The sequence below is a fragment of the Leiobunum rupestre genome, chromosome 7 (assembly GCF_980474605.1).
Source record: "Leiobunum rupestre chromosome 7, qqLeiRupe1.1.hap1, whole genome shotgun sequence".
Classification (NCBI taxonomy): domain Eukaryota; kingdom Metazoa; phylum Arthropoda; class Arachnida; order Opiliones; family Sclerosomatidae; genus Leiobunum; species Leiobunum rupestre.
Genome location: NC_143390.1, coordinates 28,757,190 through 28,772,177, shown reverse-complemented (window position 1 = coordinate 28,772,177; position 14,988 = coordinate 28,757,190). Strand labels below are relative to the sequence as shown.

Below are 14,988 nucleotides of genomic sequence, written 5' to 3'. Positions count from 1 at the left end.
ATAAGTGCAAAATCTAGTAACAATAAAAATTTTCCCAATTTTATAATCTGGTCTTTCATTCCAAAAAGAATTATCTTGGTTATATTTTAACTACAATTAATATTTAATTAAAAAACGTCTTTATACACCAACTACAGCTTATTACTTATTTTAATCACCATCTTATATGACAATAAATTGTCAGTTCATAAAATTTTTTTAAAACTTTTTTTGTATTTTTTTCATCTTATTTTAAAAACATGTGCTGAACAAAGTGTGATTGATGGGAAAAAATTTCCCTGTTTTTATATACATATGAATTCCACGAAGTGTTTTATGGAGAATAGGGTAGAGAAAAAAAGGAGGCAATTTCAGAAGGCATAATTAACAATATTTACAGAGATTCTGCCATGTCTTACCAAACAAACTAAATACGCGCATCTACATGGCCTTTATAAGTTTAATTCATTCCAATAATAAACGTTTCTTTTTAAACTATGTACTATTAAAGCAAAACAAAATATTTTCTTATATAAAATGAAATTCACTTGCGCTGTTTAACTGTTGATATAATTAAGCTTAAAATATTAATTTGGACTATTTGCCGAGGCAACTCTGCCTTCTAGAGCAACATCAGCAGAATGCTCCGCTGACACCAGTTAATTGTCAAATTAGTGCAGGGGTAGTGGGAAGAAAATATTAGAACACAAATGTTTTGTGGGGGTCAGAGTAAGTAAGTGTATAATACAACAAAAACAATATCTCTGTATCTGCTAAAATACACATCTACAATTCTTTTCAAAAAATATGAAGGGGCGTTTCTTCTATTCATATATCCTGCCCACAATCCTAACTCGTGGGAGCTAAGTTTTCTATAGGTACTGAAGTAACACTTACATTGCTCGTACTCTTTCCTCGCGCACTTAAAACATTACAGCTGCCTCCATAAACTCTACTTAATAAGGACTCTGGCACTTGATAAACATATATTTCACTTTCTGGAAGCAACTTTTGCAGTTTTTGTCTTAAATGTCCAACTCCAATTAGCCCCTGTTCCATACCCGGTATTGTTGTGCCACCAGGACTGACTGGATTTGAAGATGTTATTCTGACATCTTCCTCAACACTTTTAGGATTCTTATTGCCTTGAAGAATTAAAACAGATATCACTATTAAATATTGTTACCTCGTTTTGACAAGCTATGATTAGCAAATGTGCACATTTTCAAAATCATTAAATAGTGGCAAAACTGTTGTTTAACATATAGACACTGATACTATTCAATGCTAATACCATAAGCCTATAACCTCTAAGTTTGAAACGTGCATAGCGCCCTTTGTACCACCACTGGACGGGCGAAAAAGAAATCAGACGATAGTATCGGCACCTGGTAGAGATAAATTGAAGCTTCTTCCTTCCCCCTTTCTCTCTCTTACCAAAGCAGCTGGCATCATGCATTGCGGGACGCGTGACGTTTCTCTTTTCCGCCACCGGGTGGATTTAGCGCTGTACTCGCGCCAATTGTTTGCTTGAACCAACACTGCCTTTCGATTCAAACTTAGGGTTGATAGGCTTATGATAATACTAATAAACAAAATTTTTAACAAAACATTTTTTATACATTACCTGATGTAGGCATTGTGTCAGAAAAGGCTTTGAGCATGGGAATTTTAATTCCCTTAGCTCTAGGAGTGTTCCTTAATTCCTCAGACCACCATTCGTCAACTTCCGAAGCTTCTCGGTATTTACCCTTTCCATGTTTTCGACTATATCGAGTTAAATCATCATCTTGATAAATAATACCCCAACTGAAACTCTGCAATCGTTTTAAGTTTCGAACAGCTTGAAGAGTGTTGTAGACAACCATAGCACCCTGTGGAAAATGTTTGTGGATTATCATCATACCTTTTTGCAAAACAAAAGTTGTTACCTCAGATGACATATCAGGCCAAATAGTTAGGTGCCAAAGATGTCTCAGCCTTCTAATTGAGGCAGCCATAGAGCTAGTTATTCGATAAGCCAACAACGTTAGTTCTTGCAAACGAGACATTTGAATTAACGCATTAGCGAGACCCCTGTCTGCAAATGCACCACCCATCTCTAGACGTAACCTTCTTAATGAGCGCAGTTTGCCTAAACGATGGTACGCCTAAATTAAAAGTTCAAATGAACCATTTAGTAAATTGAAATTATAGTTGAAGGAATAATTATAATATTAACCAATTCAGTCCATGTTCTACATTGTCCAATTTCTAGTACTTGCAAATGCGGAAGGTGTTCTAAGAACACTACATCATCATTATCTAATTTCCTCAAACTGGTCAGAGACTATTTTCAAAATCAAAGTGGGATTAATAATAAATAATAAACGATAAAGATAATACGTAAACACTAATACCAAATGTGTCAAATTAGGCAAAAGCCCCAAAGATGAAAGACCGCCGTATAATTTGAACTCAGGAACCTGCATACCATTGGGAGCTCTTATTCTTAAAATATTCATTTGTTGAAGCTGGGCGAGAACACCTGGGTCCATAGAGACAAGTTCGCGTCTAAAATTAACAATAATCATATTAGTAAAGAATGGTTAGATATTACTATTAAATAAAAAACATACTTCTCATTAACAATTTCTTCAGCTTCCAGACACAAGAGGTCAGGAAGGCCATTGACAACACTGGTTATCACCCAAGATGGTACTTCGCCAAAAACAACTCCTTGTACTTTACGCAGGCGATAAAGGCTGGCAAGAAAATCATGCCACTGATCAGGGCGTTGAATTATGCCCCTCATGTCCAAAAGTGAAGTATTACGCTGTTCTAAAGCGGATGTGCAGGCTTTCCAATCCACAATTTTTACATCTTTTAATTTTACAGTGGACCACTGTTGAGAGGAAGGGTATAAATAAGTAAATGCTCAAAAAATACTTTTACTAATACAAAAGATTTTAGAAAATAGTTACTAAATGAGTTTGACAGGCTATTTTCCTCCAGGTTCTACACACTAGACTGGCACTAATAAAATTTGAAAATATATTTAAAAATAAGATTTTTTAACAGTAACTCTACAAAATTGCACTTACTTCAGGAGCTCAGGAATGTTCAAATATTCAAAAATAAGATTTAAGGATTCGTACGAAGATTGAATTAAATTAAAGGGTTTTCTAGGCAAATTTAGAGTTACCACTTTCTTCTTTTTAAATATATGGTCTTGATCACAAAGGTTGTAAGAATGTTCTTCATCACGCATGAACTCTTGTACAGGACGTTTGTACTTTGATAAACGAGCGCATGAGTTACTTTCAGCAGACACTTTGGCTCCTCGATTCATTAACCTAGTAGTTATAACTCGGGAACAACCATCATACTCCACTTGTGATAATACAATTGGAGTAGATGGTCTATGTTCTGGCTCTGGTTCTTCATCTTTTTTACCATCTTCATTTTCAGATTCTGAAAGCCACCAATTTAGTGACTCAATATCAACTGGATTGTAAAGTTCATCATTTTCAAATACAGGATGGGTTGGAGATAACACAGGACCAATAATGTCCGAAAATTCATCCAAAATCATGTCTTTGGGATCATCATTGCTTGCATTAGGTAATTCACTATCAACATTAGTCGTTTCCTCTTCAACATTTTCCGATTGGTCTTTCTTCTCCATGGCTTCTTCAACATCCCCATTTTCTTGAAAATCTACACTGGCAGTTTTTTCTATATTATCACTACACATACTTGGTTCATTTAAAGCTGTTATGCTAACAACACTATCAATATCCATAGACTCAACACCCATCGATTCTTTAGAAAGTTCATGTACAGTTTCTGTCACCCCTTCCAATTTGGATAATACAGAAGTGGAACTATTTTCCACAAATTGTTCAACTGGCACCTCGTACTTATTCACAATGGCATCTTCAGGTTCTTTTGACAAACTATTCTTAAAAATAACTTTAGGAGAAAAAAGATGCCCATCATTGTTTGGAATCTTCAGCATTAAATCACAAAGAGTGTGTTCTTTAACATTAATAACTTGAACTGGCGGAGTAACAGGTAAAAATTGAGAGAGTACAGCGCTACTATTTTGCAAAGGTTCACTGGATGGATTTTGAATACAGGATGAAGAACATGTATTTCCAAGCGAAGATGCACTAGGCTGAACACCAAACGAAGCAAGGCCAGTTGTTGATGGGAGCAAAAACCTCAAAGTAGGGTTGTTAGTATAAATTAAGGTTCCTTTCGCAATTCCAGTCAAATTAATCGAGACTGGAGTTAAAACTTGCGTACCAACTACAATGGGTGCAGCATTAGGTAAAAGGTTAACAGGTATAGTAGATTTTTGGCTACTTGCAGTTAATACATTATCCGCAGGGTGGCCAAAGGGATTAAGATTGTTTCCAAGTAAACTAGGTCTTGGAATTTCGAGAGATATACCAGCATTACTGGTACTAGGAAGGCTCATTATGGGTCTCAACATTTGTTGCTGAAGTTGTAAAGATCCCAATGAGCTAGGCATTTGAAGTGGGACCATATGTCCAGGTATCTGCATTTGAGGATTCATTAGGGGCATAAATAACGGGACACCATTAGAATTTATAGTCGATAGGTTTTCTTGGTCGGCTATATTTTTATCAACATTGGTTGTAGATGAAACCATGGATGCCAAACTGACTAAGGGACTAGAACTGATAGGAGAACTCCTTGTACTCGTGCATATAACAGTTTCCAATGACGATGTTGTTGACGTGTTGGTGGTTGTGCTAGATGATGTAACACTGTCAGAGCTTGGTATAGGCATATTTGACTGACTCTGTTTAGAAGTTTCGTCATCTTTTCCTAAGTTCTCCTCAGGGGCATCAACTTTATTCTCAAATAAGAAATCTGTTGGTTCTTCAATTGGCTGACTTGAAGATTCAGTACCGTTCTCTTGCGCGTGAAGATCTTTAGGTTCATCTGTACTAGACACATGATCAACAGAATCCAAAGGCCGAGCAGTTATTTCCTCAATAGTTAAGTTACCATTGGGATCATTTGCAAGTTGAGAAGGGTCCATAACTGCATCAGGTGGAGCTGTTATGAAATTTTCATCATCATCCGAAGAGGCCATCAATTTTTCTTGTTCTTCCTCTCCCAAAGCATCAGGATCACAAGAATTTGCATCAGTATCCTTTGATATTATCTTAGGTTTCGGTTCCGATGCTTTCAAGTATGGTTGATATAAGCACCTCTACAAAACCAAAACATTAAAAAACGAAAATGGGAGACTAAATAATTATAATACCTGACACTTGAATTCTTCAGTTGGTAAACCATTTAGAAAGCCAACACATTCAGGATGAAATAAACAAAGACAGATGTGACAATGAAGAGTAGGAAGTTGACATTGCCTTCCTGGGCAAGTTAAAGAACACATTCTATCATTCTGACTAACTTTAATTGGCCTAAAATAGGGAAGAGGGGGAGGGGTAATTAATTTAGATTAAACATATAAATATCTTTAATATAAAAATAGGAATTGATATATACACTTCAAATATTAAGGAAGACTGCTGGCCGTGATTATTTACAGCCAAGATTTTCACCCGCACTAAACCCAGCACATATTCAACATAAGCAATTGTTATTTTTTAACAATCTAATTAATGTTACGTGAAACTAGAACAATTTGATGAAAATTTTAAATTCTCAAACAATTTCACTGTGAGAACAAATTGAGGGTTATTAAATTTATTTTCCGAGTGAGTTTAGTCCATTTTTTCTAGGGCAGTGGTTTCTTAGTGACAGCAGCTAGCCAATGAATTTCAAAATATAACTTACATTCTACGTATTTAACGTGAAACTTGTTACTCTAAAAGCATAAGGGCCTTAAACATTTAAAGTGTATAAATACATAATTTCCTGATTAAACATTACTCTGTATTAGTAACTCTTCTCTTTTTGAAGGGTATAACTTGACTTTTTTTTGATTCAGAATTATTATTAGCCAATGCTAAATTGTTGTTATTTTCCGTCGTGGCTATCTTATTTAACTTTCCAAAAGTGAAGCATACTTTTGGTCTAGTTTTCCCACCATCAAGAACATCATCCTTAAGAGGAGACAAATTACCAAGAACAACCGAATTTTCTGGAGTACTAGGACGTGGTACAGGGGATTTTTCCGAATCTGATGCGCTTAGGACTTCCTATGTTAATTTAGAAAAATATAAAAAAAAATAAGAAGCAAGTGAAGAAAAACTAAAATACCTTTTTAATTTGATGTGGCGATAAAATCATAATTTTTTTTGCTATAGGACTACCGCTAATTTCATTGGGTGCATTTGCTTTAACTTTTCTTTTTACCCCTCTCTTTGCAACTTTTTCAGCACTTTTAGTAGGGGCAGCATCAGCGTTGGTTTCTGAATGTTTCAAAGGACTGGGTTTGAATGGAATCGATCCTGGTTTTATGGTACTGTTCAGTTTCTTTTTAGAAACATCATCAGGGCTCATAAAGTCAGGAGGCAAACCTTAGAGAGCATAACGAAATTTAGGACAAGACTATATATGCAAACACTACATTTGCGTACTTTTAACCTTTCGACCCCGCTTTCCAAGTGGAGCACGGGTTTCATTTGAGGGAGTAGAATTTTCATTTCCTTCAGTAAGTGGGATCTCTACTTCCGCTGTGACCTGTGAAATAAAGATTTAGAAAATAAATAAGCCAGCTTCTTTTCAAATGAACTTACAGGGGTAGATTCGAGAGATGTTATAGCAGCAGCATATTTTTTCTTTTTAATGGTCTTAGGAATTGATGTGCTCTCAGAAAATGACACATCTGGAGAGGCACTACTTTTTCCAGTTCTTTGCTTTGCTTGCCTCACTGTTTCCATAGGCGGAGTATAGATGGGTTCTCTTAGAAAGGTAAAGTTCTCCGGTGTTAAAACTGGTTCACCCGTTTCTCTTACTGTGGAAACAACCATGTATTATTAAAAAAAAAAATGGCAGAGCAATAATGGAAAGTCTTACAATGAGTTATAATTTCTGGCATCGACCGCTACACAAAAAAAATTATGTTGAAATGTTCAAAACCAAATCTTGACAAAGTACAGTCTATAATACTTACTAATTTCTTCCCCCTTGGATTAAAATAATAGATATCTGCCTGGGCTTTCTTCTTATTCTCATAATCTACTGTAGCTCTCAAGACTACTTCTCTTCTCCATCCTTGACAAAAAAAAAGTTATTGCAACAATTTCAATCTATAATGTGTAAATATTTACCATAAAGAAAAGGTTGAATTTTTGACTCAGGTACAACAATGCCATTTTCAGATTTTATTAATGCATTAGGTATTGTGGGTGTTGAAGAATTCTGTTTCCCATTACGGATATCCACGTTTGAAGGAGAAATAAAGTCGGATGAAGCTTTCTTTGTCGAACTAGACTTGGGTGTAACTAAAAGGGGGGAAATGCAACATGGACAGTTGTTTTTGTCTGAACGTGTATTTGCAACATCACACATTCCCCAAACAAAACCACAAAGTAAAAATAACAATATAATTATAAATATATATATGTATATATAGTATTGTCATAGTGTAGGCCAGAACACTGCATAAAAAGTCTAAATGTCATTCACTTACGTTTCTTCAGTCTTTTCACTTTGCTTTCTATTTGACTACTTTCAGGGGTTCGCTCTTCGTCTATAATCAGTTTCTCCTCATCATCATCGTCATCACGAGCTGGTGCATCATTAGTTGCAGTTTTCTCCTTGACTTTCTTAGTTTTGGGAGGTCGTGATCCTTTTGTTATCGAAGCAATCGAGAGACGCTTAAAAATATTCCCTTTGCCCTTCACTACATTTTTCTTCGCTTGCTTTGCTGACATCTTCTGAGGCTTAATTTTATCTTCTTTTGCTGAGCTTGTTACGCATTCCTGTTCCATTGAATTCTCCTTAAAATTAAATTTTGGTAAACTAATATTCACAAAACTTGTTATTCTAGCATTAACACAAATGGATGCTAGAACCAAAAATTATATCACATGTTGAAACCAAAAAGGTACTTTACAAAGATAAGATTAACAATTTTTTTTGAATAATACTATTAACCAATGCCGGCATTGAGAGCAAAGGTCACAAAGAGGAATTTTGCTGAATGAAACTAAATTTTAAAGGGTTACACGAACTCATCATTAGAATAACTTCAGAACAGAATCAAAAAATGACATACATATAGATTTGCAATTAAATAATGTAAAAAAAAAGCTTTACAATTATAACAAAATACATCTACAGGCCTTGACATTTGCAGAGGTATATCCACCTCATTATATTAAGAGTTTTAAGCCTTTCTTATTAATGAGAATAAATGAAGTACCTCATGTTTGCCACTTGAATTACTTTTAACATTGGATGTTGAATTATTTTCATCATCAACTGTACTCTTTAATTCATCCATCACTATTTTTCGTCAATATAAGCATGCAAATGCGGTTGGATAAAACTTTAACAGATCTGGCTCTAAAACAAAATTAAAGAAATGAAACTAAAATAAACAATCTAATTCTACGTTTAAAGTTTTGAACATTGCTTTTCTGCATAATTAAATGACTATGTGGGAAAGCACTGTGTCACCACCAAACATTTGCGTTCAAACAAGTGTTTTCTACCGAAATGTAATTCATACAAAAACATGCAACTATTCAGAGCTTAATTAAAAAGATAAAAACCACTTTATTTACATAATAAATCTTTTAATTAAAAACAATTAAAATTGACAACTAGTTTCACGCCATCATCAATATTTCATTAATCTTTAAAAAATAATGACTGTAAGAGGATTAAATACTTTAAATAGGTAAAAATTAGTTATAAATGAGGAAAACTACATCTTGCGTGATATTAAACCTAGTTTGGGTATTTTTGTTGATGGCCAATGAAATCTGACCACTCATTTTTTAAGGCTAACGGTGACAGACCAAGACTAACACTATTTTCGGGTTAAGATAAATATGCAAATGTACAAATGTTCAAAAATTTCACTAAGAATAACTGAAAAAACCAAAAAAATATAAATTCTACCTATAGCACGCACCCAGCCTTCAATCCCATACATGATATTTCGCAGCGGAATAAAGTACGAGCAAATTTACGGGACAGCCATAAATCCAGTAAAGATTTAATATTGTAAATGCTAATATTATGTACCAGTACAATTAATGGCGAATGATTTTAAAGGATAACTTAATTCAGGCTAGGCACATAACGAAAGACAAAACGACTCGTTCCTCTACAGGCGGTAACCATATTATGAACATAATCCAGCCAATAAACAAGCTTCTTCATCAAAATCTTCCAAACTTCCAGCCATTTTGAGCACCGTACAAGGCCTAAATCTTAGTTAAATTGGCATAGGCTTAACGTAAGGTCGACTCAAAAATTAAAATATCTTGCACATACTTCGAAAACCATTTTAAATGCACGGGTAAATTCAATTTCCTTCAATACATACCATTCACGATTTCGGTTGTTCAGAAAAATAACTGTTTGAATAAAAAACTGTAAATTACACACGAAATAAAAAGGCGGAAAATCTGTCACATTGTTCTTCGAAATCTTTTGAAGCGAATGAAACTTTCTCATAAACTACAACCATAATAAAGCGCCATCTATAGATGAATTTCAAAGAACACACGCATAATGGTTATTTAGGAATAATTTTAATTATAAAGGCAACATAAATTAACATTGATATATTTACTCTTCAAATTCTTGACTATTAAAAAAATTATTTTTAAGAACAGTATTTCTAAAAGCCGAATCTTTATATTCAGGCCACGATACAAATTCTCTAAATATTTCTACAATTGTAGAAGGTGGAAGGTTCCCAAACTTGGTGAAAAAAGGTATTCCAAGTTTTATTAATCTTGGTCCACAATTTGGAATCCATTGCCTATAGAAAAATTACAAAAATTAAATAAAAAATATTTAATAAAAAACGTGTAAGACTTACTCTAAATTAGCTATTATGAAGCCACTCCTCCTAGCTAAATTTTGTCTTATAAAAAAATGCAAATCTGGAAGTTGCTCTTTTAATACAAGACTAGTTAAATCCAATTTGGGGACCATTTTTATCAGACAAGAAATAGTGTTATCAAACTTAAAAAAAAATTATAAAAATTAAAACAGCAAAGCATTATAAAAATGCCTTTGAAAAAAATTACATGTAATCTTTTTCCAGGTTTTCGAAATGGTTTCGGCTCGAAACTAGTGTTTGGCACCTACAATATAGATATAAGTCAATGGTTAAAGTTGTAGTTATTTCAGTAAATTTTATTTAAAAATACCTTATCAATTAATTCAATATCAAAAAATATCTGATGCAAAACAGAAGTACCCAAATAAATGTATTTTTTGTCCACATGCTGGGCAGTCATATACTAAAAGTGATGACGATGAATCAAAACTTTACATTTATAATAACAAACAATTCATACCATATATTCCCTTTCTGATATAAATAAGTACAATTCACAACGTCCTTGTGCAAAAACATAACCAAAATTTGATAAGGCTGCGCAAAGGAACCCTAAAAATCTCTTTTCTGTCTTGGGAGGAATAAAACCAATAATTCTCATAGAGATATCTAGACCAAAAAAAAAAAAGGGATAAGCTCTTGCAATAATATGTCTTACACCAAAATTACCTTCATTCCACGATATTTTAGGAATATTTAAATTTGTGAATAATTTATTGTTGATTTCTAATTTTGGTTTTGACCACGTAAAAAAATTTACAGGAATTATCTGTAATTGTTGATGGTTTTGATCTCCTATTTCCTATTTAATATTGAGTTTTAAGAAAGTGTTAACAAAAATAACATGTATACCTACATTAAGTAGTGGCAAATAAGTATTTCTTTTTTCAAAGGCGTAAACTTTATTAACATTTTCTTGAAGTAATTTCTTTGTTAACACTCCAGGTCCTATATAAAAGCAATGTTGAGATTTTTCTATTCAAAAATATTGTATAAAAAATAAATGCAGTACCAGGATTGATTTCTAGGATTGGTATATTTTTGTTAGCTTTTATTCCAAGATAATCAATAATGAGATCTACGAAAAAACTTACAATTGATAAACAATGAAATTTGATGAATAACTCTGTAATTAATGTTAAGACCTGCAACTTTTTCATCTTTGATATGAAATATGTCATTTTTTTGGGATTCGATAGTTACATTCTCGAGGTTTTTAGCCATTTCAGTGGCATATTTCATTCTGGACTCTTTCGCAGTTCGAAATGGAAATATCAAACAAACTCCACGACAACTTCCAAATCTTTTAATAGCAGGATTTAAGTTGAATGTCATTCTTCAGGTCCTATTTATTTAAAAACAATTCAAATTCTGGCCCAATTATACGCTATATTCGCAATTTATGAATAGCTAATATTAATGAAAGAATAATTTCACAAAAAACTCGCTCTTTCTACCCGAATGTTGTACTTTCTACCACTTCTTTTTCACCAGGTAAATGCAGCGCGTTCTCTAAGCATTTTTACTCCGTAACGTTTCCACTCTTTCCGAGAAATCCACAATTCTTGGGCTGTATCAAGGCAGCTCATAACAGCGGCTCCTTTCCATACCGTAATCCTAGGATCCATTTCTTTAGGTCTTATAACAATGTCTAATTGTTCTCCGCGATAGTTCAGAGGAGTTTGAACAGCTAATCTATTCCTCAACCAAGTGTGAATACCAGGAAACATCATACCACCACCAACTACTAACAGACAGGAATACATTTTTCTCTTTACATCATCAGAGTCACACCTCTCAATGCTATTTAAAATAGCCATATCAACCCCGTAGAGCTGGTTACATTGAATTTCAGACTCGTACGCTCCCAAATTTTGATTCATGATAGTTGGGCCTTCTGAAGTAACATCTAAATCTTCATCCAAACCCCCCTGATTGCAGTCATCCGCGGAAAGTCCCATCTGCAAACCAAACTCTGTGTTTTGAGGTCCTGGGTCAGTAGGTTCTTTAACGCCTCTTCTTTGAGTTTGGATAAGAAAGTTTTCATCGTGAGGATCTTCAGGATCTCCTTCATTAAGTTTCAATGTTGAGGTTTTCTTGTACCCAGTTAATGCTAATATATCTGGTGTAAAAAGAGCTAAAGGTGCTAAAAGGCAATCATCTCCGAGCATTATCAAATAGCTAAATATTGGCTTTGCTGGTTGTTTGATAGTGAAACTTCTTTCATGTTGACCACAAATATCCAGATTGACATGGCAAAACTTTTCTTTCAGTTCTCTTAAAAGAATAGCGTCGGACTGATTTCTCGGATCACAGTTTTGATAGGGAAAATAATTTCGGTTTAACAGGAAATGAAAGAATTGCGTCAGATCGCTTCCACCGTATTCCATACACAGCCTTGTGTTTCTGTGCGAAATACCATCCTCAACACAAGATACTGATGTTTTCTGATCACCAACATCTATAACAACGGCGTAACTTAATCCAGCACCAAACGTAGCACATACCGATTCAATATGGACAAAGCAGCCTCCAAATTTCAAGTTATTTAACAAGAGATTTACCAGTTCTTTCACATGTTGACGATTATAAACATCAGGAACAACTAAAAAATAAAATCAATCATTAGATATGTAAATACAAAGCAAGATGAATAACAACCTACCTAGAACTGCCCTGTAATGGCTTAAGTCCTTTAGTGGAATATCCAAATATTTTTCAATAGCTGTCGACCAAATTTTTTCAATGTCAGACAAGACAGCCGTTATAGAACCTCCAGAACCTTTTCTGATATTGAGCTTTCCTCTTCTGATAGGCCAATTAATGTGAAATGGTTCACCATTAGCTAAAGAAAGAGCGTCTTCTCCCACCAAAACATCATCAGTTGGTGATACTAAAGTCGAAGGTGGTAAAGTTGTTGAGGTATCAATGATCGGTTTTGATCTCTCATTAAATTCATATATCTTTTCAGGTGAGCCAACATATCGAACAGTTCCATCTGATGTTAGGCAGGATGATAAGAGACGTTGGGTGGATCGTAGTGTCTCTTCTACACAAGTGAAAGCCTCTTTGGTTAAAGGAACTTTTGGTACAAGATATTCTCCCAATTGTTTCTTAAAGCCAGCTTTACATCTTCGAGCAATACAATGGGGAATAGCAGTAGGAGAGTGATCAGTAGGTCTTCCAAACCGAAGAAAAAGTGACCCAGGATGAATAACTACAATAGCAGTTGCCTGTATCGTTTCTACTATTGGTTCCGATGGTGTTTGAAATATTTTTTTGGCTGGTATGGGAGCCATGCTTTTTGATCAAGTCCAGAGCATATATCTATATAAAACTATTGTTTATATCTTTTTCTTGTGTAATTTCTAAATCGAGTAAATCTCACACTTTTGATTAAGAACATACTTAATATTATGTATATTAATCAGCTTAAAAATAAGCTTATTCGGAATAGACACAATTTTGTGGAAACAACTTTAATTACGCAATAAAAGATGCATTTATAGGTGGACGACTAGTTTGGCGTCTCTACAAAACAGGCGCATCATCCAAGCTCACTCAATCACGTTTAATTTCCTATATTTATTAGGCAGCCTTATTTAGGCTATTTCTTTTTATACGCCTTTGCGTACAACGACGTGCAGCGTGTGAATTACTGTTTCAGAAACTTGATAAGCTTATTATTTTTTTTAAATAAAACTCACTTGTCTTGTTGATTAGAAGCTGAGGTCTCTCCGAAATGGATTTTATTAAGTAAATAACATTACAAAAAATTAATAATCTTCCTACGGAAATATTACTATCAAAGGTTCAAAGGTTCAAAGGTTTTTTATTCGCTCGTACAAAGTACACCCTTTTGTAACAGGGCGGCTCCAATGGGAGCTCAGCATTAATTATACAATAATACACTAGTAATAAAAATAAAAGGTAATGGTAATGGAAAATTAACCAGGAAAACGTAAACAGGAAAAAGTAATATACAACGTTATGTAATAAATTTTAGGGGGAAGTACTATGTAGACCGGGAAACAGAGAAGTTAGGGTAGTCAAATAAGTTAATTTTTCTTCTTCTGCCAAGTCTCTAACACCTTTTGGATCACCTCGAAGTCCCAAACATCCCCTGCAAGACCAAGAATATTTTCCAAGGGGCACCCAAAATGCTCTGCCCGCCAGCTGTTACACGCTTGGTCAGTTTCCGTTTCTGGGCATTCTAGGAGAACATGGTAAACATCCTCATTCACTTGACCACATAGCTTACAAAGCGGGGATAAGGCTTCGGAACCCAATAATTCCACTTGACGTTCCCTGGTTAGTAGGGCACCCGTTCGAGCTTGAAAGAGTAAACCGCTGCCCCACGACCCAGTATAACATGCCTCTTTCATCGGTTTTTCTTTAGCTTTGTAATAGCCGAGGCTTGTTTTCTGACGTACTTGGGACTTCCATGATATCAGTGCGGCTTCCTGTACCTCTTTCTCCACACATGTTACCCATTCCTTATAAGAGGTAGCCTTGTCTCTCTTTGAGCTCAGACATAATTGCCGGTCCACTCTTTCTATTGCTCGAGACCAGTCCGTTTTAGAGCCATTGTCTCGAATGTATGTGTATACTTTCTTAGCTATCCTTCTAGCATCCATAAATTTGAGGCGTCCCAGAAATTTCAATTTGCTGCGAGCTTCTCTGGTTGCCATTGTACTCCATCCCATCTCACCATCTATAGCGGCATTAGCCGCAAATGGGCCTGCATTTAGAGCCGTTCTGCCTACCGCTCTCTGGCATCTCTCCAGCCTCTCCCTAGTCATGGCTGAATAACAAATGACCTCGTTTGCATACGTCACTGTTGGTACGGCTACACTCTTCCAAAGTGTACGGCTGACCGAGTATTTGTTGTAGGACTGCTCGGCTAGGTTACGAACTACCCACCGCATCGCGTTTCCCTTTCCAGCCACTATCTTTTCCATGGTACTCAAAAAAGGACCAGTACTATCAATGGT

At 34.9% G+C, this 14,988-nt stretch overlaps 3 protein-coding genes across 6 annotated transcripts; all 3 read right to left on the bottom strand.

Moving 5' to 3' along the window:
* Window positions 1-35: 35 nt before the first annotated feature.
* LOC149935870 (uncharacterized) lies at window positions 36-9,592 on the bottom strand. Of its 3 annotated transcripts, none has more exons than XM_090153219.1 (19): window positions 9,470-9,592; window positions 8,336-8,478; window positions 7,601-7,910; window positions 7,239-7,451; window positions 7,082-7,182; window positions 6,985-7,012; window positions 6,705-6,922; window positions 6,546-6,648; window positions 6,226-6,485; window positions 5,896-6,164; window positions 5,264-5,423; window positions 3,063-5,209; window positions 2,943-2,994; window positions 2,598-2,863; window positions 2,379-2,532; window positions 2,201-2,308; window positions 1,911-2,129; window positions 1,607-1,853; window positions 36-1,124 (listed from the first exon to the last, which is right to left on the bottom strand). In XM_090153219.1, the coding sequence occupies exons 2-19, from the start codon at window positions 8,414-8,416 to the stop codon at window positions 829-831; spliced, it is 5,232 nt and encodes a 1,743-aa protein (XP_090009345.1). In that variant the 5' UTR covers window positions 8,417-8,478; window positions 9,470-9,592; the 3' UTR covers window positions 36-828. The 3 variants fall into 3 exon arrangements, with proteins under 3 accessions (XP_090009345.1, XP_090009347.1, XP_090009346.1); XM_090153221.1 differs by having other exon boundaries at window positions 7,239-7,412; XM_090153220.1 differs by lacking the exon at window positions 9,470-9,592 and adding an exon at window positions 9,040-9,115.
* Window positions 9,593-9,680: 88 nt separating this feature from the next.
* mtTFB2 (mitochondrial transcription factor B2) lies at window positions 9,681-13,650 on the bottom strand. Of its 2 annotated transcripts, XM_090152788.1 has the most exons (10): window positions 13,403-13,650; window positions 11,140-11,339; window positions 11,007-11,072; window positions 10,851-10,942; window positions 10,664-10,796; window positions 10,455-10,603; window positions 10,305-10,397; window positions 10,182-10,238; window positions 9,971-10,116; window positions 9,681-9,910 (listed from the first exon to the last, which is right to left on the bottom strand). In XM_090152788.1, exons 2-10 carry the CDS (start codon window positions 11,327-11,329, stop codon window positions 9,715-9,717), a joined length of 1,122 nt encoding a protein of 373 aa, XP_090008914.1. In that variant the 5' UTR covers window positions 11,330-11,339; window positions 13,403-13,650; the 3' UTR covers window positions 9,681-9,714. The 2 variants fall into 2 exon arrangements, with proteins under 2 accessions (XP_090008914.1, XP_090008915.1); XM_090152789.1 differs by lacking the exons at window positions 9,971-10,116; window positions 13,403-13,650 and having other exon boundaries at window positions 11,140-11,329.
* Window positions 11,482-13,809, bottom strand: Arp8 (Actin-related protein 8). The gene is made up of 3 exons (XM_090152787.1): window positions 13,702-13,809; window positions 12,660-13,321; window positions 11,482-12,599 (listed from the first exon to the last, which is right to left on the bottom strand). The coding sequence occupies exons 2-3, from the start codon at window positions 13,291-13,293 to the stop codon at window positions 11,482-11,484; spliced, it is 1,752 nt and encodes a 583-aa protein (XP_090008913.1). The 5' UTR covers window positions 13,294-13,321; window positions 13,702-13,809.
* Between the last annotated feature and the right edge of the window lie 1,179 nt (window positions 13,810-14,988).

What these genes read in the sequence shown, in the direction of transcription:
- LOC149935870 (XM_090153219.1), bottom strand. Translation starts at nt 8,416, where the DNA reads ATGGATGAATTAAAGAGTACAGTTGATGATGAAAATAATTCAACATCC. An exon ending in CTGAAGAATTCAAGTGTCAG is followed by an intron (nt 5,210 to 5,263) that starts GTATTATAATTA and finishes TTGGTTTTGTAG; the next exon opens with AGGTGCTTATATCAACCATA. An exon ending in GAAGAAATTGTTAATGAGAA is followed by an intron (nt 2,533 to 2,597) that starts GTATGTTTTTTA and finishes TGTTAATTTTAG; the next exon opens with ACGCGAACTTGTCTCTATGG.
- mtTFB2 (XM_090152788.1), bottom strand. Translation starts at nt 11,329, where the DNA reads ATGACATTCAACTTAAATCCTGCTATTAAAAGATTTGGAAGTTGTCGT. An exon ending in ATATTGAATTAATTGATAAG is followed by an intron (nt 10,239 to 10,304) that starts GTATTTTTAAAT and finishes TCTATATTGTAG; the next exon opens with GTGCCAAACACTAGTTTCGA. An exon ending in TTCATAATAGCTAATTTAGA is followed by an intron (nt 9,911 to 9,970) that starts GTAAGTCTTACA and finishes ATTTTTCTATAG; the next exon opens with GCAATGGATTCCAAATTGTG.
- Arp8 (XM_090152787.1), bottom strand. Translation starts at nt 13,293, where the DNA reads ATGGCTCCCATACCAGCCAAAAAAATATTTCAAACACCATCGGAACCA. An exon ending in CCATTACAGGGCAGTTCTAG is followed by an intron (nt 12,600 to 12,659) that starts GTAGGTTGTTAT and finishes TTTATTTTTTAG; the next exon opens with TTGTTCCTGATGTTTATAAT.